Raw genomic sequence first — 23,526 nt, 5'->3', positions numbered from 1 at the left:
GCTAAAGAAAAAAACAGCCGCTTCCGTGTTGTTCTTGTGTTATTCTGGCAAATAACTCTCGTTAGCAGGGTCGGAGCTCGTCTGACAGCCTCGCCGGAGTGTGACTATCATGATTTTGTGAAGCTGACGGACGGTTTCAGCTTTGTTCACCCGAAATGTCGCTGCTGCAGAGCTCAAAGAAAAAAGACAAGCGTATTTTGTCTGGTACCTGCCCGGACCCGAAATGTCAGGCGAGGCTATTCTTCCCCGCGTACGGCTCCGTTAGCATCGAGTGCACGGAGTGCGGTCAACGCCACGAACAGAAGAACCTGTTAAATGTCGAAGAAGTGACTGATCCAGATGTTGTGCTTCACAATCTGCTCAGAAACGCCCTGCTCGGCGTCACCGGGGCCCCGAAGAAAGGGACGGAGCTGGTGAAAGTAATGGGGCTTTCTAATTACCACTGCAAGCTCCTGTCCCCGGTGCTCACCAGGTACGGCATGGACAAACAAACCGGCAAAGCCAAGCTGCTGAGGGACATGAACCAAGGTGAGATGTTTGACTGCTCACTCCTGGGGGACAGAGCCTTTCTGATTGAGCCGGACCATGTTTCCACCATGGGCTACGGCAAGGACAGGTCAGGAAGCCTCATCTACCTCCACGACACTCTGGAGGAGGTCAAGAAAGCCAACGGCAACAGGGAATGTCTCATCCCTGTCCATGTGGACGGAGACGGGCACTGCCTGGTCCACGCTGTGTCCAGAGCGCTGGTGGGCAGAGAACTGTTCTGGCACGCCCTGAGAGAAAACCTCAAACAGAACTTCAAGCAGAACTTGGACCGCTATAAGGCCCTGTTTCAGGATTTTATTGATGCCGCAGAGTGGGAGGACATCATCAATGAGTGCGACCCCCTGTTCATCCCGCCTGAAGGCGTGCCGCTCGGACTACGCAACATCCACATTTTTGGCTTAGCCAACGTCCTGCACCGGCCCATAATCCTGCTGGACTCCCTGAGTGGAATGAGGAGCTCTGGGGATTATTCGGCCACCTTCCTGCCCGGGCTGGTGGCCGAGGAGCAGTGCAGGGGCAAAGACGGGAAGCTCAACAAGCCCATCTGCATCGCCTGGAGCAGCTCCGGCAGGAACCACTACATCCCGCTGGTGGGAATCAAGAACACTGTGCTGCCCAAGTTGCCGGCCCGCCTGCTGCCAAAGGCCTGGGGCGTCCCTCAGGAGCTCATCAGGAAGTATATCAAGCTGGAAACGGACGGGAGCTGCGTCATCGGTGGCGACCGCAGCTTGCAGGATAAATATCTGATGCGGCTGGTCAACGCCATGGAGGAGGTGTTCATGGAGAAGCATAACATCCACCCGTCGCTGGTGGCTGATGTGCACCAGTATGTCTACAGACGGACCGGTGTGATCGGCATCCAGCCTGAGGAGGTGACAGAGGCAGCTAAGAAGTCAGTGATGGAGAACCGGCTGCACCGCTGCCTGATCTGCAGCGCCCTCTCTGAGCTCCACGTCCCACCTGAGTGGCTGGTTCCTGGTGGGAAGCTCTACAACTTGGCCAAATCCACCCACGGGCAGCTGCGGCCGGACAAGAACTACAGCTTCCCCCTCAACAACGTTGTCTGCTCTTATGACCCCCAGAGAGACGTCCTCGTCCCAGATTACAAACTCAGCTCCCTCAACACCTGCAACTGGTGTCACGGCACCTCTGTCCGCCACATCCACGGGAATGGGTCGGTGGTTTACCTGGACGGGGACAGAACCAACACCCGCTCCCAGGGTGGGAAGTGTGGGTGTGGCTTCAAGCATTTCTGGGAGGGGAAGGAGTATGACAACCTCCCTGAGGCCTTCCCCATCACGCTCGAGTGGGGGGGTCGGGTGGTTAGAGAGACGGTGTACTGGTTCCAGTATGAGACCGACCAGGCTTTGAACAGCAATGTGTACGACGTGGCCATGAAGCTGGTCACCAAGCACTTTCCAGGGGAGTTTGGCAGCGAGATCTTGGTGCAGAAAGTAGTCAACACCATCCTGCATCACACCGCCAAGAAGAATCCAGACGAATACAACCCGGTGTCCATCGACGGCGCTCACGTCCAGCGTCTCACCGACACCGCAGAGACTCAGCCGGCCGTGGATCCCCAGCCGCCCACTAAGATCATCCTGACCGGTCAGAAAGCAAAGACGCTCCACAAAGAGGAGCTGACGATGAGCCGAGCGGAGCGCAGCATCCAGCAGAGCATCAGCGAGCAGGCCTTCGTCACTCAGAAGCGACGGACTGACAAGCTGAAGCAGGAGCAGAAGGGCCACGGCCGGACGCCTTCCCCCACTGGATCGCCGGAAACCTCCTCCTCTTCAGCTCCGGCCACGCCCACCAAATCCTCCTCCCCCTCCTCGTCCAATAAGGAGAAGAAGATCCGTGTGACCACCAGTGACGGCAGGCAGGCCATGCTGACCCTGCAGGCACACACGACTTTCTCAGAGCTGCAGAGGAGCATCACCAACCAGTTTGCCGTGCCGCCGGCGCAGCAGTGCATCCGCTACGGCTTCCCACCCAAAGAGCTGGTCCCACCTAAGGACGGCGAGGAGAACGAGCCGGTGGCGCTGCAGCACGGCGACAGGGTGACGGTGGAGATACTGAGGGGCCCCGAAGAGAAGAGCCCCGCGGCCTCCATACCCCGAGCCTCCAGCTCGCACTCTGCCCTGCACTCAGTGAAGAGCGAGGATGCCGTGACGTCAGGCAGGATGAGCAGTCGGGAACTCCAGGACAGCATCGACCTTGAGATGTCCTCCCTCTGTCTCCTAGCAACCTTGATGGGTGAGTGTGACATGTAGGCCGTCTCCCCCGAGGTCTCCCCCCCCACACACACACACATGAAACTTCCTCGACAGAAAACTCAGAGTTTAGTTCTGAGAACAAATTTTAAGGCAAAACAAAAAGTGAGTCACGTCAAGTGAAGTTTGGTATGCCACTTAATCAGCTGCGCTAATGATTACTCTCATTATTGATTTTTCTATTGATTAGTTTTTAACTTATCAGTGAAACCTTCGGAGTAATCAAGGATTCAGTCAGGTGAGATGAAACAGAAAAAGCTTAAAATTGGTACAAAATAAATCACCAACTGCTCATCAAAATGTAATCATATATTTTTTGTCCTTTAACTAATTTTTTCAGCACCACGTCATATTCATGATGTCACATGTAACTGCTTAATGCATTCATTTAACTTTAAATCGTACCTCAAACACTTTAGGTCTGTCCATTCCTAAACACTTAAATATCTTTGCTTAAAGTTTAAAGGCGCGCTTTGTAGTTTTAGAGAAAGAAGTTTTTTGCTAAAAAATCACGTCACATAATCAGCCGCCTGGCTCTCTGCCGGGGACAGACGCTCGGTAGGACTGCCACAGGATGACAGACACTTTTCTACGAATGAATTCGGCATTTTTTTTCCTCACACAAGTTGCCAGAGACACTACCTGCTACCACATTACTGTTGTTTGGTCTTTGTGGGTTGAAGTGTGGGACGTTTGTCTTTAATTTGAGTGAATGATTTTAGCTGGCAGACTGAACGGCATCAGACCGACACACTCCTTTTCCCACACTGGCCGCTTCCCCTTACACACAGACGTCATCTCGCCTCTGTTACTACTACCTCCACTGGAGGATCAGAGGTGGAACGAAGCTGTCTCCCGTTCTACCTCTGCAACTTTCACACAGACGGTGAGGCGGAATAATGGCACGAGATTCTCGTCTTGAAGTGTGAATGGGGCTCGTGATTGTGTTCACGCTGCCTCTTAACGTCACCTCACATTCAGTGACCGACAGAGCGTTGCCCCTCAGTGTGATCTGGCAGCAAGACACCGTGGCTGTTTCACTCAGCTCACACGCGCTTGTTCAGGTGTACGGCACACATCGTGCCCGCTGCTTCCTGATTGGTCACAGCAGGCAGGTGAAAAACAAACTGCAGGTATCGGCTGAGTGGCTGATCGAGCTCACAGGTTGCAGGTGACGCCTGTCGCAGCGTCTGTTTCTGAATGCTACCAGAAAGTCTGTGTGTGTTTGTGTGTGTGTGTGTGCTCTCAGTGTGCTGACTCAGGCAGCTCGACCCCTCCCCGTCTCACCTGCCAACAGGGTCAGAGGTCGCGGCTGCGTCCAGATAAACAGATCGGCCGGCCAACAGTCAGCGTCTGTCGATATTCAGGAAGGTTTCATCTGCACTCTGAACGCTCGGCCTGCCTGACGCTGCACTTCCTGTTAGCAAGAGCTCATATTCAATAATCCTCCTGTCTGCTTCAAAACAAAACCTCCGCTCAGCAGTCTGCCTCTGTGTCTTCACACTGACAGTTCATACAGCTCATGTCAAGATATCCTGCCTGCTTTTATTCCTCCTTTTTTAACTTTCCTATTTTGTGTAATAAACTACCCTCATGTTTTACTTTAAACACAACATGTGTCCTTTCTAGAGCTGTGACGATGACTCATTTAATCCAGCTTTTTGCAGAGCGGTCAGTCATAAGAATATTTTATACCCCAGCTTCCTGTTTACAATAGTCAGTAACATAATTAACAGGCAGACAAACCGTTGACATGGTTAAACAACTGATGAGGAAATGAAAAAATAGACACACGTGAAACATCTTTTTCAAACATCCACATCTCACAGCTCACTAGAGCTGCAGCGATTCGTCAGTTTATCTAAAGGAAATTAATGTCCAGATATTTTGAAAATCGTTGAACTCTTTCAGTCATTTTTCAAGCATCAACATCAAACATTTACTGGTTCCAGCTTCCTTAATTGAAGAGTCTGTGGTTGGACAAAATGAGCAATTTAAAGATGTCAATTGGATCTCTGGGAAAATGTGATGAGAGTTTTACACAATTTTTCTGGACCATGTACGTAAATGACTAAATGATTAACCAAGACAGTATAATAATCGTTGGTTGCAGCCTGAGTCCATTCAAAATTAAAAAATATATATTTGCAACCTGTTAATGTGTGAATGACTGAAACTGCATATCATGTCATGCATATGGACTCTATCTTGAGTAAAAGCTTGATATGACATAATGATTTTTATGAAATAAGTTGAAATGTTGTTCATCCAAGATGAGACTGAGGAGTGAAATATTCTCTGATAGACCAGACGACAAAAACAAGCATCTGCTGTTTTTATTTTTATAATTGAATATGCTTTTAAAATCACTTCTGTTTTTCCTGTAGTCAGGACGGATGTGAACCCCGCGGTGTGTTTGGAGTCTCAGTTGGTTCGTTGAGTCTGTCGTGTAATCAGTTTCTCTCGTGTCTGTCTGTTCCAGGTGAGGACGTTTGGTCGTACGCAAAGAAGCTGCCGCACTTATTCCAGCAGGGCGGCGTCTTCTACAACATCGTCAAGAAAGACATGGGTACGTCCGTTTTCACTTGGTTTACTGCGTCTGCCTCCACTGAAGTAACCTGGGTACAATCGGCATATTCTTCAAAGCCACATAAACAACATGGCACCTGGTTTGTGTAATCTGATTACTCACCTGCTGCATGTATATACAGATTTTACAGTCAGCAGGTTACATCCTTCATACACTCATAAACAAGATATCCAGATTAAAATGGTGACGACTTGAGTCTGGATTCCTTCTAAAATCCATCTGGTACTGTTGTCATAGCAACAAGTCCTTAAAGGAACACTTCACCCAAAAAAAAAGTAAAAATCAGTCATTATCTCCTCCCTCCATGTTGATGGAAAGACAGGTGAAGTTTATAATCTACCGCCACTGATTTATCCTAACGAAGACTTCCCCGTACTTACAGATGATACATTTTACACAGTTGGTCTGAGTAACGTCTGTGATCATTTTCTCTTTCAGGCCTGATGGACGGGAAACACTGCACGCTGCCTCATCTGACGGGGAAAACGTTTGTTTATAACGCAGCAGAGGAGCGTCTGGAGCTCTGTGTGGACGCTGCCGGTCACTTCCCCGTCGGCCCCGATGTGGAGGAGCTGGTGAAGGAGGCTCTGGTCCAGCTGCGCTCGGAGGCGGCCACCAGGGGCAGCAGAGAGGGCAGTCCGTCCCACGGAGTTCTGCGGCTGGGGAGCGGAGGCGTCGTCCGGAAGAAAGAGCAGCTGCAGAGCGTCACCGCCTTCCAGGGTAAAGGCCACTCTCTGGGCAGCGCCGGGGGTTCTTCCCCTCCAGAACACCGGCCTATCACACGCCAGCACAGCAGCGGTGTGGACCTGAGCGCCAGCGTGTCACGAGGACCCCCGGACCTGTCGGACATCCCCGAGGACGCCACCAGGGAGCTGGTCCGTATGGCCCCGGGCTTCGTCACCATGAAGGACGGTCGCGGTCTGGACCCCAGCCTGATGGAGCAGCAGCGGAGGAAGCTGCAGGAGATGGTGTCCTCCATCCAGGCATCCATGGAGCGCCACCTCCGAGAGCAGCAGAGCGCCGCCGCTGCTGGGGGTGGGGCCAGCCAGGAGCGGACAGGCAGTACTAAGACAGGCGCGGGCCAGCCAGCGTCTACGCTCGACCACGAACCTCCAACTGCAACAGGCGCGACGGCGGCCGGCAAACCGGACGGGAAGGCGGAGGAACAGGAGGAGATGGAGAGTCAGGATGCCGAGCAGAGCAACGCCACCGAACCCATGGATCACTCCTGATCCCTCCTGACCCCCAGCACCGCCCCCGCCCCGCCTCGCCGGCACCTTTGGGTCATAACGCCTCAGGTCGGATCCTAAAGCTTTGGTCTTCATCGTGTTTCGTTGTCTTTACTGCATGACTAACGAGCGGGCCGACGTCCTCACCTCTCTGTGGGACGATAAATCCGTAAAGCGATATGTTGTGACACGCTTGCTGCGATACATCATCATACTCACACCAACATCACACTTCTGTTCTGAGGCTTCTGCTGTGTGTGTGTGTGTTTAAACTCTATACACAGCTGTCCACTCCACTCTTCAACTTCACAATGCAGTTAATAATAAACACAACATGTGATTGATTTCTGCTTTTGAGAGAAATTATTTTGCTGTTTTTAGGATACGTCTTTCTCCTCAGTTGATAATGTATCGTAAACGACTGTTTTGCAATATATCGCAGATTGGCTGCGTGGTGACAGGATTGTATCTCCACCCCTGTGACTCCCACCTGCAGACGTCTGATCCTCTCACTATAAACGCACCGATGCTCGAGGGTGACTGACCGCTCGGGTTCACGTGTGAGACGCATTCCTGTAGATAGAAGAATCCTTCGAGTCTTAATCTGCCACCAGGAGCAGAGCTGCTGGTCGCCGGCAGCTTCATGTCCTTATAAACATGCTTCCGTCAGAGCGCACGCTCTGAAACGTGCACCGGCCTCCGTACGCATCAACGCCTTCGCCGCTGAATCCTGCTTGTCCACCGTCCGTCTGTCCGTCCTTCTGTCTGAGGACGGGGAAAACTCTGATCGCTGTTTGCTCGGACTGCCTGACCTGGTTTCCAAAACACTGACGTGAAGCACCTGAATACAGCTGCAGACCAACCTGTGCAGGTGAGGAGACGAACAGGTGATGTCATTTTGTGCCATCAGCAGGTAGAAGAGTGTTACTGTTTTCATTTGAGGTTTTATTTTTTGACATGTAAAGGGCAACTCCGCCAAATTTTACACATTACAGTGTGTCTACTCTGGAGGACTGAGACTGCCAAAGTCAAAAATAAAGAAAGAAAAGAAAAATAACACTAAAAATACATATAGGCATCAATTAATTTATAAAATGGGACAGATTGATCTTTTTGTTTTATAAATTTACTTTTTTTTTTACTTACTCATTTTTAAATGTCATTATGTGCGTATTTAATACATTAAACAGTAAAACAAAGTGGAAAATTAAATGGGAAAGTAAATAAATATGAGAAATGATACAAAGGAAAATAAAAACAAAAAAATCAAAAAAAATTGACAATTAAAATAGAACTAAGTGTTTTTGTCACATTTTATAAATTAGTAAATGCCTACATTTATTTTTAGCATCATTTTTGGTGCATTTAATGACATTATTTATTTATCTAGCCATTTATTTTGAGTCTTTATTTTTCATTTTGGCAGTTTTAGTCCTCCATATTGGGGAGTACTACTGCATATCTGAAGAAGTAGTAAAAAGCCTGCTTGGCCTCCAGCTGAAGCTGCATGTAATCTGATAGGTTGTCTCTAGTGGCTGAGTTGCATTGTGGGTAACGTAGGCAGCAGGTTTTGAAAAGGAAAAAGACTATGGAGAAAAAAAAGGGTGATATCTCTAATTAATTTGTTTTTAAACTGTTCTTGAGTTCAACAGCGAGCTGCTTTTCCAAACCTGGCACCTACATTACCCACAATGCAACACTGAGTGACATCTTCTGGAGGCAATTAATCAGAACCGAAAGGAACCAGCAGTGAAAGCTGAAGGTCCGGTTGGTGGTGCAGGTGTGTTTAGCTGCTGCCAGTGAACAGCTCCCCCTTGTGGAGAATCATCTCCAGCCAGTTGAATGAGGTGCTTCACATGTAGAAACAAACGAACATGAGTGCGTCAGGCGCTTAATAAATGCCTAGAGATCAAGATGCTGAGAGGAAAACACATCATTTATTTTCCTGTTTTTTCCAAAGCAACTTTAACGTTCGTTGCTTAAGAGCAGTGAAAGTTGTCCAGGTGAAGGATGAATGAAGTGAGATCTCTGAAAACATCTGATAAAGCTCCAGTTTTTTTTTTTTTTTAAGGTGCGGTCACATGATCCCTTCACATCACATGATGAACTTCATTACAGGTTGTTAAGTCCTTAAACCTGGAAATAAGTCGGCATCTCCCACTTCCCTCGTGTTGAAGTGGGTTTTTGGTTTAATGTGTGAAATAAGGACTGTGGTTAACACAAACTGAAGATTTTGTTCTTCGACTCCACGTTGGGATTATAAAGTGTCTAAATGAGACCACGGAGGTTGTCGGAGACATTAAACGTCACCACAGCGAACACAGACTCATCTGCTCACTAGTCCGTCTTTACAAACTAACTCCGGTCTAACTCAGCTCACGACCTCCTGCTAGAAAAGTGCAATGGAACAATTCTTAGAGTCGGAAGTCAAACTTGTAAACTCTAACGTGTCGTCTCTATTTCGTTTATAAATCGCTCAGAGGCTTCGCTGCAGTTGTGTGTACACTTGCCAAAGAGACGTCATTTTGTTTTGGTCAGCCAAGTTTCAACTAGGAACTTCTCACCTCTGACTTTGACTGGAACGCAGCAGAAGAAGCGATGTAGTTCGTCTGTATCCCAACGTCAGCTTTTTACTTCTGGTGATTTCATTTATGCGTAAAAAAACCCATAAAAGTGTTGTTAATCTGTGGAGATTATCCTGCCGAACAAAACGTGCAGATTTTCTTCAATAATCCAAAATGTAAAAATCTCATTGGCTTTTTGTGGAGGGGCCCAGGAGACGCTAACTTCAGGACTAGCCTACAAAAATACGTCATCCCCGCAGCTCTTCATTTAAAATGAATATTTTCATGACTGAGGTGTAATGTGACCGTACCTTCACTGTCATTGGTTCACTGGCTTTGTGTTTGGAAACCCAACATTTAAAATGAGAATACGGCCAAAGATTAAACCAAGTTTAAAGCACTATGTGGATCTGATAGGTGGTGTAAAAAAAAAGGCCCGCCAGCTGCTGTCCTATGCAAAAAAAAGTTTTCACTGAACTTCCATAAAAACAAGTAAATATATACAAACTCATGAGAATCACATTAATCTGTTAAATGTGCAGGAACTTTCATCTTTTGTTGTTTCTGGCGCCCCCTGTGGACTAAAGATGACGACGGAGAGACACAGCAAACTGTTAGTGCCGTTATGTAAAATCCTGCTAAATGCAAAGTAAACACAAAAATAAATTCATTTTAAAAATGAATATATTAATAAACAAAGTGGAGAATTCGATGGGAACGTAACCAAATAAAATAAATACAGAAGCAAATCAAAACAAACGTAAAGGAATTAAAACAGAAATAACAACTTACGTCACATTTTATAAACGAATGAATGAATAATGGAGCATTTAACGGCATATTGTTTATTTATTCAGCCAGTTATTTATTTGTCTTTATTTTTGATTTCAGCAGAACAACAACAACATGTGGCTCAGTGAATAAGTTACATGCCATTAAATGCAGCAACAAAGATATTAAAAATAAATCATAAATGTAGGCGTTACTTTATTTAATGTGACATGAATTGTTATTTATGCTGACGATGGACAAACACAGTAACCTTTGTGTCCTCAGTTCATCCTCAGCACTCCAACATAAAAAAAATAGCTTTATTTTATGAATTGTCCAAACAAGATGAGTTTGAATCCATCAGGTGACGTTATTAAGCACAACAACAATAACTCAGATTAAAATAACGCCAGTCTTCTCGCTGATGGAGGTCACATAGAGGCACCAGAGAAGTGTGTCTGCAGACACCAGATAAAAACAGACAACAGATGAAAAGTTTGACTTTTTATTTTACTTTATTTTATCTTCTCTGCTTTTCGTTGTGCAGACAAACGTGCGACACTGTGCGAAGAAAATCAGCGAGGCGAGCCGACGAGCTGCTGCAGGCGTCTTTAGAAACGTCTCGTCGCCGTCTCAAAGCTGCTGCTGACACATCAGCCTGTGCCTCCTCTCATCATCGGTAGTTATTGTTAAAGGGGCAGTATGTCGTTTTTGGAGAAGAAATTCAAACTCAGAATTTTAATAATTGCAACATCAGTGAGGTCATAAGACAAATGTGAGTGAGAACAGGGACACAGCAGGTCGTTTAACAAAACTCTGAACAGAAGACGTTTTCATCCTGCGGCTTCAAATGACACTGTATTGACAAAAGTATGTGGACAGCCCTATCCTCTTACTTTAGAGTACTTTTAATGTATTCATGCATCTGCAAAACACTCCAGTCCAGAGGGACAACACGTTAAAGTAACGACACTTATTTCAGAAACTTCTCTTCTGTTTTTCCTGGTTTTCAGCCTCTCGCTCGACTTCTTCCAGACGGAAACCAGAGGAGGTGAGGCAGTCAGAGCAGCAGGTTGTGCCGGTTGTCGGGCTTCTCACATACTTTTGGTCACGTAGAGTTAAACTGCACCGTTTAGTAACTTCTAGTTTGTGTCAGTAGTGTTGCAGAGAAGATGGTTTTGTATCTGTTAACGCTCTTACTGGAGGTCTTGTTGAACATCCTGCTGCTCGTCTCTTGAGTTTCATGTTGATGTTATTCTTGATTTCTGTGTGCCAAGAACTCACAACCCTGTTGAGCACTCCCTTTAAAATGTCTCTTTTACACGAGGAAAGAAAAAATTGCCGTCTTCAGTTCTCTTTGGGAATTTGGGCTCGAAATTATTGTAGTTTTTCTGATGTTATAAGACAGAAATGTTGTGAGGATGCAGAAATCACAGAAGGTGTTAAATGATTTGGGACCTGGACAAAAAACATGTTCATGTTTTGTTTTCTGATTTAATTTTTTGAGACGAGATTCACTCATGTAAAAGTTTCAAATATCTAAACGATGACGACGCAAGAGGCTGAACAGTGTCAGCTTCAGCCTGTGGATGATTGATGCTTATAGAGACCTCTGAAGCTGTCTTCCCAGCATCCTTTGTGGCTTTTCTCATTACAACGATCCCTTTAAAGGAACAGTTCACCCAGAAAGTAAAGTTCAGTCATCATCACACAGCATCGCAGCATTCTCATAACCAACTGAAGAAGCTGGAGACAACCAAAAAAACATAAAATGGCTCCATGCAGCTCGTCTCCAGAAGCCCGAGATCACAAACTGAATTTTCATTTTTGGGTGAACTGTTCCTTTTTAAGAGCAGAGTTTCATTTGACCCGCAGAGGGTTTGTCGTTCAGCGTCAGACGCCTGAACTGTTGAACTAGTTTAAAGAAACAGTTTGACATTTTTTTGTGGAAATTTGCTTCTCTGTCCGTCTCACTGAGAGTTGGATGTTCAGATGTGTAACTCTGAGGTTAGCATAGCTTAGCATAAAGACCAACCGACCAGCGCCTCTCAAACACGTTATATCTCGTTTTAAACTGAAGTGTTGAAGTGTGTTGGATGGTAGACTTCATGCTAAGCTAAAGGAATATATATATAAATATATATATATATATATATATATGCTAGCAGTAGGCTCATATTTTTCCAAATAATAATTTTCCAAATTGTTGAATTATTCCTTTTGAAATGACTGAAAGTCATTTTTTGTTGCCAACAAGCGTCTGGCTTTAGGACTGACACGGTGCTGCTGGAGGCCTTAAAATCTGTTAATTTTACATGGAGGTTCTTTATGTTTTTACTTTCACCTGTGCTGCTTTTACCTCAAACTCCTTTTCTTTGTTTTACCTTACATGCTCGTGTTGGACGTTAAAAGTCTCTCAGTTTGACCCTTTTTTGTTTTGTGGTTTTGGCGAAAAAAACAAATCTAAAAATGTGAATCAGTCTTTTCTTGTTTTTGGGCTCTCTGAGGTTTATTTTGCCGTTGAGGTGAACAAAATGTAAGACTCAGCACTTTGTTTGATAAAGAGAGGGAACGTTAGCGTAGCATGCTCATTTTAGCTGCATCAGTGGGAGAGGAGACGGGGTCGGCCGCTCGGACGAATCAAAAAGAAGAGAAGTTTGCTCAGACGACACTGCTGTAACAGACTTGAAGTTTTTCTTTGTGACTGCTGTACTAATGACATGAATTGTAATCCAGTTGTATAATAGTATATATTGTAGTATATTTGGACCTGTACAGAAACTACAGAAACACAGATTGTTCAGTTCCTTCAGTTCTCTCTCTTTTTTTTTTGTTAACTTCTCTCTGGTTTGCTAATAAAATATTGATGATACACGGCTTCAACATCGCTGTTTGCATGTGTGATGACTTTTCAACCCCAACAATAAAATCACTTCCTTCACTTGTTTCTGTATCGTGTCGTCACTGACAGATTTCTCTGTTTGTCTGTTTATAATCGAAAGAAAAAAAGGTTTGTTCGTGTTTGTACTTTACATCAGTGTCGTCCATTATCTGAACACTGTGAATGTGTGAGTGACGCTGCTTTCACTGTTTCTGCAGAATCCACGTGTCTGGTGGAGTTTGGCTCGTTATGCTAACGTTTGTTCAAATGAGTGAGCTGCCCACCTGTTGAATTCAAACTGCAAACCAATAGGGGGCAGCATATCACCAGAGTAACTGCTAATTGCTGTAAAGTGTAGCTGACATTTGTTTGTTAGCTCAGTTAGCCGTGCAGCTAGTGGTCCAAACTAGGAGTCAGAAGCAGCGGAGGGAGTGTTTGTGTTTACGCCGCCAGCTCAGGAGCTCTGGACTGTGACCGGCCAGGGCTAGCTGGTTAGCATGCTAACTTCAGTTACGTCATAACATCAAAACTGGTAATTCTTCACTTCCTGTTGATGATTTTAGTTAATTGTGGATGATTTCAAGTAAATTCTTACATATTGCACTTTTAAAAACTGAAAGAAGAAGACAAGTTTTTGTTGACAGTTTGTTCGTGTGAGATTCAAAACAGTGGAAAACAGTTCAATGCTTTGAAATGTGCATTATGTTTTGACACATCATATTGTATATCAACACAGTACAGTCTCAGTGATTTCATGGTAATAATAACATTCACATCATCCAGTACCAAGTCGAAGTTAGATTACTGTGTCATGCTGCTAATGCTGAACAACAGCAGTCAAACTCAAACCTCTGCAAGTTGAATTTTTAAATACAGTTCAGTCGATTATAATGCAAAAAAATAAATAATTCTTTGTGTTTTTGTGAAAGAAATTAAAACAGGAACCACAGAACCACCTTACAACACAATTTAATATAATCACAAAAAAATATTATAATAAACACGTAAATGAGAAAGAAATGGTGAAATAATGGTAACTGCTTCAAATCTAACTTTTCCAGTTCATTAGAGTTACATTTTAAATTACCTGTTAAGAAGGAAATGCTAATCAATCCTTAAAGATACAGGACTGGATCACAAGATATTGTTTTATTTATGAAAAAACTGCTGTTGCACTTCTCCTCTGCACTGTGAGCAGCAGACAGGACAGAAGATACAACAAGGTCACTTCAACAGGAAACATTCATGTGAAAAAAAACAAAAATAACAGTAAATAAAAACAAGTCATTGAGGTAAAATTCACAAATTCCCAACATAATAATTTTAATTAAACATACAGCTCTCAAACACTTTGAACTCTGTTACACGTGTGCAGCCGACACAGTGGCGTCCTGCTCTCCAGTTCCTGCTGCTGGTGTTGTTAATCTGTCCGTCATGAATTGGATGAGCATTAGGACCCAGAGCGGAGCAGCTGTCACAGTCCATGCAGTAATTATAGCAGTGTGTGTGTGTGTGTGTGTGTGTGTGTGTGTGTGTGTTGATCGGAGCAGTTCGGGGTCAAGAGGAGACCTGAACGGACCGGATCAACCTGAACCGTCTGCAGGAGCGAACAGGAAACACTTTTCTGTGAGAAGCCACAGAGAGAAGAAGAAGAAGAGCTGCCGATCAGCTGACGGACGGCTGCATGTGAGTCACTCTGTCCTTGTGGGAGGGTGAGGCGTTCACTGACCGCTGCAGGTCACTGTCGAGTCGCTCTGTGCAGCACTGAGACGTCTCTTTATTAAGAATGATCGTGGTACTTGTTGTGTATTCTGTGTTTGTTTGTTGAGAGGACTTAGGAGAGTTACGTTAAAGAGCTGGTGATGTTTTCACTTGTGTCCGTCTGTCAGTGGGTTTGTTGGTTTGTCAGCAGGATTACACAAAAAACGCTGAACAGATTTACACCAAACTTGGATGGAGGACGGGTCTCGGCCCAGAATAGACCCCCATTAACTGTCAGTGCCGATCTGACAGATCCAGGATTTTTGTTCTCACTGTCTTTAACATTGTTGATTTCTCAGTGAATTATGCAGAAATCTGGATGAAAACAGTCAGGTGTATTTAGGTGGCTGGTATCTATGAGTGAGTACAGTTTGATGATCCAAATAGAAATCTGGATCTAGCAGATTTAAATATGTTTTGTGGGACTGTTTGTCCCCGGTGGAGGTATGCGCTCTACTGAGTGACATTCTAGTTTCATTGATTAGCAGCTTTAATAAAATAATGAGGCAACATTTTTATTTCGTACAGAACACAGAACTGTCCAGACAACAGCGCAAAAACAGACTAAAAATGAGAGAAAGTAAAATAAAATAAAAAATCATTGAAAGAAGAAAGAAATGTTTCTGTTTATGCAGCTGTGAGTGCTCAGAAAGCCTCAGAGGAAAAACACCACAAAGACAATTAGAAACTTTTCTCATCCAAAAAGCAAAAATGTTTATTCAAACTCGTGCAGTGCAGAAACATTTAAAACTCGCTGTATTTATTTAGTTTTGCCGTCTTTATTCCAGCAGCATCAGCTGATGTGACTGATGGCTGCTGAAGGATTAGTGGTTCAGATGTGTCAGCAGTAGATAAACTGCAGCTCAGAGGAAAGTTCCCTCATGATCTGACCTGCGCGCTTCTCTCTCCGACCAGGTGGCAGCTACCTGTGAGTGCCTGAGTAAGGAAGCCCGTGAGGGTCAGCTCTCCAGCATGCTGCAGCTGTGCAAAGTCACCAAGTCCCTGTTCATCAGCAACGGCCGCTCGGCCTGCAGCGACGAGCTCATCCAGCAGGAGGCGGTGACGCTCTGCATCAACGTGTCCAAGCTGCAGCCGTTTCCCGCCGCCGGCATCAAGAAGCTGCGGGTCCCCGTCTACGACGACCCCGGCGAGGACCTCTACAGCCACTTCGACCGCTGCGCCGACGCCATCCAGCAGGAGGAGACGCGCGGAGGGCGCAGCGTCGTCTACTGCAAGAACGGCCGCAGCCGCTCCGCCGCCGTCTGCGTCGCCTACCTGATGAAGCACCGCAGGCTGACGCTGGCGGAGGCGCTGCAGGTGAGCGACGTAGCTTCACCTGAGAGGGTTTTCCTCACGTTATCGTCTCCTTTTCAGACTTTTCTTTAGATTTTGCTGTTTTTCCTGTGAAATACTGATTTAATTCAACCACCTGAAGATCGGACAAACCAGGGATGTGGTGACAAACGTGTTCATATCGTGATTGTCCTCACACGGCGTTCAGTCCTGTTTGGTTTCCTGATTGTTGAATTGATTCAGCCTGTCGCCACGGCTGCAGCCTCAGCCTGCACATTGTGTCCCCCATTAAAACACATCTTAAAGTCCAAACTAAAACACAACAGGAAGGCGAGGAAGAGCTTCTGACTCATGAATCTTTAATTGCCGGTCACTGGACAGATGTGTGTCCTCTGTGTGTGTCCTCTGTGTGTGTCCTCTCTGTGTGTGTCCTCTGTGTGTCCTCTGTGTGTGTCCTCTGTGTGTGTGTCCTCTGTGTGTCCTCTCTGTGTGTCCTCTGTGTGTGTCCTCTCTGTGTGTCCTCTGTGTGTGTGTCCTCTGTGTGTGTCCTCTCTGTGTGTCCTCTCTGTGTGTGTCCTCTCTGTGTGTCCTCTGTGTGTGTCCTCTGTGTGTGTCCTCTGTGTGTGTCCTCTCTGTGTGTCCTCTGTGTGTGTCCTCTCTGTGTGTGTCCTCTGTGTGTCCTCTCTGTGTGTTCTCTGTGTGTCCTCTGTGTGTGTCCTCTGTGTGTGTCCTCTCTGTGTGTCCTCTGTGTGTGTCCTCTCTGTGTGTCCTCTGTGTGTGTCCTCTCTGTGTGTCCTCTGTGTGTGTGTCCTCTGTGTGTGTCCTCTGTGTGTGTCCTCTCTGTGTGTCCTCTGTGTGTGTCCTCTCTGTGTGTCCTCTGTGTGTCCTCTGTGTGTCCTCTGTGTGTGTGTCCTCTCTGTGTGTCCTCTGTGTGTCCTCTGTGTGTGTGTCCTCTGTGTGTGTCCTCTCTGTGTGTGTCCTCTGTGTGTGTCCTCTCTGTGTGTCCTCTCTGTGTGTCCTCTCTGTGTGTCCTCTGTGTGTGTCCTCTGTGTGTGTGTCCTCTGTGTGTGTCCTCTGTGTGTGTCCTCTCTGTGTCCTCTGTGTGTGTCCTCTGTGTGTGTCCTCTGTGTGTGTCCTCTCTGTGTGTGTCCTCTCTGTGTGTCCTCTCTGTGTGTCCTCTGTGTGTGTGTCCTCTGTGTGTGTCCTCTGTGTGTGTCCTCTCTGTGTGTCCTCTCTGTGTGTGTCCTCTGTGTGTGTCCTCTGTGTGTGTCCTCTGTGTGTGTCCTCTCTGTGTGTGTCCTCTGTGTGTGTCCTCTCTGTGTGTCCTCTGTGTGTGTCCTCTCTGTGTGTCCTCTGTGTGTGTCCTCTGTGTGTGTGTCCTCTCTGTGTGTCCTCTCTGTGTGTCCTCTGTGTGTGTCCTCTGTGTGATGGAATACAAATATTTGTTTCTTAACAAAAAGTAAGTTTAAAGTGATTCCTGAATGTTTTAGAGCAATTTTAAGACCATTTAGCTGATCGGGGGGACGATACTGTGATATTGTGCCCATTGAAATCACACCACCGCTGATGTGATCGCCTGTACTGTGGGTCTGCAGCTGCTGGCGTTGAGATTCATCAGCCTTCATGAAGCTGCTGGTTCTCCTCTCGTCAGCCTCCTGCCTCTGTCGGGACGGCGGGTTCATCAGTGGAGCACATGAACGCGTCTCTGTTCTCTGAGCTGCTGTTGGAGGGTCAGAAGTGTCAGACTGTGTTCAGGCTGCAGCTGAAACTGAAGCTCGTATTAAAGTCTGTATCTGTTTCCAAGGTGCCCTCGAGCAGCTCGGGGAGCGACACTGTGTCCTGTCCGTGTGTCAGCGATCTGTCCTCCACAGTATTTGCTTGCTTTGATATTTTTTTGCTGCATGGCAGTAAAATGGAGGTCAGTACTGCGAATTCAAGTCCTACAAAGTGAGTGATGAAGTGACTGAAGGCGTCACCGTTTAAGAGTCTAAATTTAAAATCGACTGAAATGTTTTTATTCATTTCCAAACCCGAAGAAAAAAAACACAGTTCAGAGATGACATAGTTAGCCTAGCTTAGCATCAGCCTGCAGCTAGCTTAGCATCAGCCTGCAGCGTCACTTCCAGACTTTCTCCTGTGTGATGACGACGATCAGCTGGCCGAGGAAACTCTGACAGCCTCAGAGATGTTGGTTTGTTTTCAGAGATCCTTTATTGGTTTGTTTGTGAAGAGGGTTCACTCTGGACAGATTGTAGAAACTGGACTTTGTACCCAGCTGAATTTCTGTCTTTTGTTGTTTCTTGTTGAATCTCTGGCGGCTGGTGTTTGTTGTTTTGTTTTTGGTGAATATTATTTGAACTTAATACTCTTATCTTTTTAAAGAAGAGTTTGAAAATGTAAATGACGGTTGTCAAACCAGAGATCTGTTGATCTTTACTGATCCAGATGTGACTCCAATACATGGCCATCAGTGCAATTATTGTGACCTTGAGATCTGAAGTCAGATTGAATCGTGGATTTGGATTTTATTTTCTCCAATAAATTTCATGTTTCATAACATCCAGAGACACATTTCATAACTGAACGCTTGTTTCTGTTCCCAGAAAGTGAAGACGGCTCGTCATGTGATCGATCCGAACCCCGGCTTCATGTCTCAGCTGCAGAGGTACGAACAGGAGCTGAAGAAGAGACGAAGAGAGGCCGACTGACAGACAGACAGCAGGTGAAGGACTTCCTCTCTGTCCACCTTCGCTCTGTTCCTGTGACTGAACTCCACTCAGTCGGATCTAAACTGTTTTCTGATCTTTAATTATCTTTCATTTCTTTTCTGACTGTTTCTGAATTAACGACACTGAATTTGGGTCTTAAATGTTGGAATCGACCTCAGCAGACGTGAAGGTCTGAGCGCTTCATTTCACTTCTTTTCAGAAGATTGACAGTTTTTCCCAAAATGAATCGTTATGTAATTGAGTACTTTATTGATCCCAGAGTGAAGTTTCAGTGTTGCAGCAGCTGCTTCACATGAAACAGATAAAATAGAAAAAGCAGGTACAAATAAAAAGCCGAATTTAGTGAAATAACAACAGTAGACTTCATGAAATATTAGCAATAAAAACCAGAGAATAGAAACTTTAATAGTAAGTGTAATTTGTACAGATATGTTTATTAATTCATGCAGGACAGTAATACTCACAATAATAACTTTATTTAACTTACAAAGTGCTAAAACAAACAAAAAACAAATGTATTCTGTGAGAAATAAAGTGAGTTAGTGTTTTTATGTGACGTCTAGAAGAAAACAATGTAAACAGTCGTTTATTGTACAGATTAGGTGCTGTGATCTATAAAACATGCAGGCTTAAAAACTGTGACATGAACCTTTTTCTCCTGTGAATCAGGTCAGAAATGTAGCTTAAATAAAACATATTGAACTCATCGTAGAGAAAAGGTTTGGAAGCAAATTAACTCATCGGGTTCAAATCAATTATCAGTTTAACTTTTCAACATTAACAGGTGACGAGAGGCTGAAATGACTCAAACCTCCAAGATATTTAATCAGCTTTTGTTGGCAGAGAAGACAAAAACATTCAGATCTGAAGTGGAAACTAAGAACCCATCCCTGACTGCAAGATTGTTGTATTTGCGTGCATTATATCCTCAGGTGTCCATATTATTTTGTCCTCCGTCTGCAGTCAAGTGAATGATGAGAGTTTTTACGTTTCGGGGCACGAGCTCCTTCAAACCCGTGTGGGTGCAGTTCCACCTTCTACCTCTAGATGGAAGCATTTCCATATAGAAGATCACAGTATGTTGAGCTCAGTGCAGAATGATGAGTCTGAACGTTGATCTGATCTGAAGCATGAAACGTCTCCACAAAGTAACTCTCAGGGTGGAAATGAAACAAAAAGATAAAACATTTAAAGTTCAAAAGATTTAACTTCTCTTTCCTTAAGAAAAAGGTACTTAAACAGATTAATGGATTATCAAAATAATGAGTTTAATAGTCGACACCGAATCGATTAACTGTTGCAGCTCTACTCACAAGTTCACCAGATCAACTTAAAAGGTGATGACTCGTCAGTTACTGCAGTGCAGGGTTCAATGTTGACGTCAGAAACAGTTGTAAGATTCTTTTATTTATTATTAAACCATTTAATAAATCAAATATAAGGTCTCTATTAACAAAATGAAACTGATTCAGGATTTGTTTTGTGCTTTAGTTGACTTTTTATTACTATTCTTATAGAAAGCACAGAAATTAGTTTTAGTTTTCTGCAAGAGGGATTAAAAAAAATGTAGAAATGCACAAAATGGTAGTTTGTAAAATTTAGCCAGAATTTTAGGCGAGTTCACAAAATAGTTTAATAAGTCAACAAAACAAACTCACAAAATGTGGGAAAGGGATAATTTGACAGAAAAATACAACCGTGCACCGCAGAGGTCACCAGAACAGTGTTGGTTCATCTCAGTAAGATGTGAAAATAACAGCAGAGAGCATCTGAGTGAGCAGGTGTTCAGTCGTAGGTTCCACTTAATGTTGTAGTTTCTAGTTACAGAAGTTTGAATTCAGCATACGATATGATTAATACTCAAACAAGCCATCTAATGTCTTAAACTATACTCAATTTAGACTTAATCTCAGGTTTAAAATGGTTAGAAACACATTATTCTACAGTTTATTTGCAGTAAATGTGAGATTTTAGCGTTTCATCACTGTAGGCCATCAGGAAGACATTTAGCTCCTGATCACATGAAGTGAAATGTTCAGGCTGTCGCACACAAATCTGCTGCTGGGTGAATATTCAGTGTTTTCTGTTGATACTGTGAAAAATGTCGATCCAGATGAGAACAGATGATGTTTATCTGTCCAGTGATTGGCTGTTGATGCACATGCACTTGAGGAGTGTGTGTGTCTGTTGAAGTGTGTTTGTAAATCTCAGGTGTGACTCTTTTTTTTTTTGCGGCGCTGCCATTTAGAATTAAGAGCAATAATTTGAAGTAGATGTCATAATAAACCACATCAGACCTCAATATAATTGTCTCAGTGAGTCAGTGAGCAGCTCTGTTCTCTCATAGTGGATTTGTACTTTTCGTCTCACAATTGTTACTTTTAGTATCACTATTGTTACTTTTAGTATCACTATTGTTACTTTTAGTATCACTATTGTTACTTTTAGTATCACTATTGTTACTTTTTGTCTCACAATTTTGACTTTTCTTCTCACGATTTTGACTTTTCTTCTCACGATTTTGACTTTTCGTCTCATGATTTTGACTTTTCGGATCACAATTTTGACTTTTCGTCTCACAATTGTTACTTTTAGTATCACTATTGTTACTTTCAGTATCACAATTTTGACTTTTCGGATCACGATTATGACTTTTCGTCTCATGATTTTGACTTTTCGTCTCGCAATTTTGACTTTTCGTCTCACAATTGTTACTTTTAGTGTCACTATTGTTACTTTTTGTCTCACAATTTTGACTTTTCGGATCACGATTATGACTTTTCGTCTCATGATTTTGACTTTTCGTCTCGCAATTTTGACTTTTCGTCTCACAATTGTTACTTTTAGTATCACTATTGTTACTTTCAGTATCACGATTTTGACTTTTCGTCTCACGATATGTACTTTTCGTCTCATGATTTTGACTTTTCGTCTCACAATTGTTACTTTTAGTATCACTATTGTTACTTTCAGTATCACGATTTTGACTTTTCGTCTCACGATATGTACTTTTCGTCTCATGATTTTGACTTTTCGTCTCACGATATGTACTTTTCGTCTCGCAATTTTGACTTTTAGTATCACTATTGTTACTTTTAGTATCACTATTGTTACTTTTCGTCTCACAATTTTGACTTTTCGTCTCACAATTTTGACTTTTCATCTCATGATTTTGACTTTTTATCTCACAATTTTGACTTTTCGTATTACAATTGTTACTTTTTGTCTCACAATTTTGACTTTTCGTCTCACGATTTTGACTTTTCGGATCACAATTTTGATTTTTCGGATCACAATTATAATTTTTTGTCTCGCAATTTTTACTTTTCTTCGCACAATTGTTACTTTTTGTCTCACAATTGATACTTTTCGTCGCACAATTGATACTTTTCGTCTCACGATTGATACTTTTTGTGTCACAATTTATACTTTTTGTCTCACAATTATTGCTTTCGTGTCACAATTATGACTTTCCAGGGAATATTTTTTGTGACTAAGTTATATTTGATATCCAAAAGTTCAGAGGTTAAATGCATGTGGACCAAGAATATTGTAATTACTACCCTTATTTTAGTGATTTTGACCCTCTGAGTGACCTGTAGTGATAAATGAAATAATCTAGTAATTCACTCAGGTTTATAGTTTTTAGATATGAAGCTAAGGTGGCTAAAAGTACAGTCTTGGTGAAAAAGGACACCGAAGCGTCTTGAGACAGAATCAGTTTAATTATAAAGTGTTTTACAGCTCTACTGGACTGAGGGGATCTATGTGAGTTACAGACCGGACCAACTGTTGTGGGTCGAGGTGATTCAGACATATCGGGGTTCTCATGGATGATGACTTTTGTCCCATTCTTCACGCACTTTGTCGATCCACTCATTATAGTTGGACACCTTCGTGTAGATGCCCAGCTTGTCCACCATGCCGCAGCCCTCGCCCCAGGACACCAGGCCAACCAGGAACCAGGTGTCTCGGTACAGAGTGACCATAGGTCCGCCGCTGTCCCCCTCGCAGGCGTCCATACTCTGTCCGAGGATTCCGGCGCAGAGGACGTTGTTGGAGATGTTGTGGGACATCTGGTGGGAGCAGACGTCATGGTCCACCAGCGGGATTTTGATGACGTTGAGCGCCGAGCTGTACCGGTTGCTGTTCGGGTCTTCTTTGCCCCAGCCGGTCACCACGGTGAGGGTGCCGTTGAGGTGGAGCACCCGCTCGGCCATCTCGCGTCCCGGCAGACAAATGGGGAGGATGTAGTTGGAGAAAGGGGCGGGGGTCTCGAGGCGCAGCAGGGCGATGTCGTTGTCCACCGTCCTGCGGTTGTAGTTCGGGTGTCTGAAGAATTCGATGACCCTCAGGGTGACCTCGGTGAGCTCATCTCTGATACGCTCGTAGTCACCTGAAGAGACAAGGTTTCCCCAGGAGATCAGTTAGCGGAGACGGTAAGTAGCTACTTTACTGCTTCCTGTTGCCTGTCTATTTATTTTCTCCAATGTGTGGTTCTGATTAATTTCTCTAAACATTTTCAGTTAAAGAATGAATCCATTTGTGGCGTCGCTTGCATGAGACTCATCGTTCCAAAGATCTGTTGCTGTGATGACCTTTGTTCAGTGTTTGTTGTCTGCAGAGTGGAAGCTCACCGAGTCGTACGCTGAATCTCAGGCTGCCGTCGAGGCAGTGAGCGGCGGTCAGGACCCAGCTCTCGTCGATGAGGACGCCTCCACAGTGAAATTTCCCTCTGGCATTCAGTAACAGCACCTGCCCACAAAAAGGTATGATAAATATCTAGTAAAGGGTCGCAGCCGATTGGTTCACACAGTTACAGTTCATGACATCACCTGTTTTCAAACCGGTGAGAAGAACTCAGACAGAAACAGAAACCTGTCGTG

The 23,526-nt window shown here is 44.4% G+C and overlaps 3 protein-coding genes across 4 annotated transcripts in view; 2 read left to right on the top strand and 1 right to left on the bottom strand.

Moving 5' to 3' along the window:
* Nucleotides 1-12,917, top strand: vcpip1 (valosin containing protein (p97)/p47 complex interacting protein 1). The gene is made up of 4 exons (XM_073490995.1): nucleotides 1-2,805; nucleotides 5,305-5,391; nucleotides 5,851-7,512; nucleotides 10,990-12,917. The coding sequence occupies exons 1-3, from the start codon at nucleotides 156-158 to the stop codon at nucleotides 6,642-6,644; spliced, it is 3,531 nt and encodes a 1,176-aa protein (XP_073347096.1). The 5' UTR covers nucleotides 1-155; the 3' UTR covers nucleotides 6,645-7,512; nucleotides 10,990-12,917.
* A 1,540-nt stretch (nucleotides 12,918-14,457) lies between these two features.
* On the top strand, nucleotides 14,458-18,634 carry dusp28 (dual specificity phosphatase 28). The gene is made up of 3 exons (XM_073490672.1): nucleotides 14,458-14,543; nucleotides 15,534-15,935; nucleotides 18,515-18,634. Exons 2-3 carry the CDS (start codon nucleotides 15,591-15,593, stop codon nucleotides 18,617-18,619), a joined length of 450 nt encoding a protein of 149 aa, XP_073346773.1. The 5' UTR covers nucleotides 14,458-14,543; nucleotides 15,534-15,590; the 3' UTR covers nucleotides 18,620-18,634.
* A 3,712-nt stretch (nucleotides 18,635-22,346) lies between these two features.
* The window catches only part of proca (protein C (inactivator of coagulation factors Va and VIIIa), a), a 9,367-nt gene continuing 8,187 nt past the window's right edge, over nucleotides 22,347-23,526 (bottom strand). For both annotated transcript variants that reach the window (XM_073490671.1, XM_073490670.1), the window contains 2 exons: nucleotides 23,278-23,395; nucleotides 22,347-23,036 (listed from right to left, as the gene is read on the bottom strand). In XM_073490671.1, the coding sequence (XP_073346772.1) occupies nucleotides 22,468-23,036; nucleotides 23,278-23,395 (687 nt within the window). In that variant the 3' untranslated portion in view covers nucleotides 22,347-22,467. The remainder of the gene's footprint in view (nucleotides 23,037-23,277; nucleotides 23,396-23,526) is intronic.

Source organism: Pagrus major, chromosome 21, assembly GCF_040436345.1.
Source record: "Pagrus major chromosome 21, Pma_NU_1.0".
NCBI lineage: Eukaryota > Metazoa > Chordata > Actinopteri > Spariformes > Sparidae > Pagrus > Pagrus major.
This window is presented reverse-complemented; position numbering and strand designations above follow the sequence as displayed.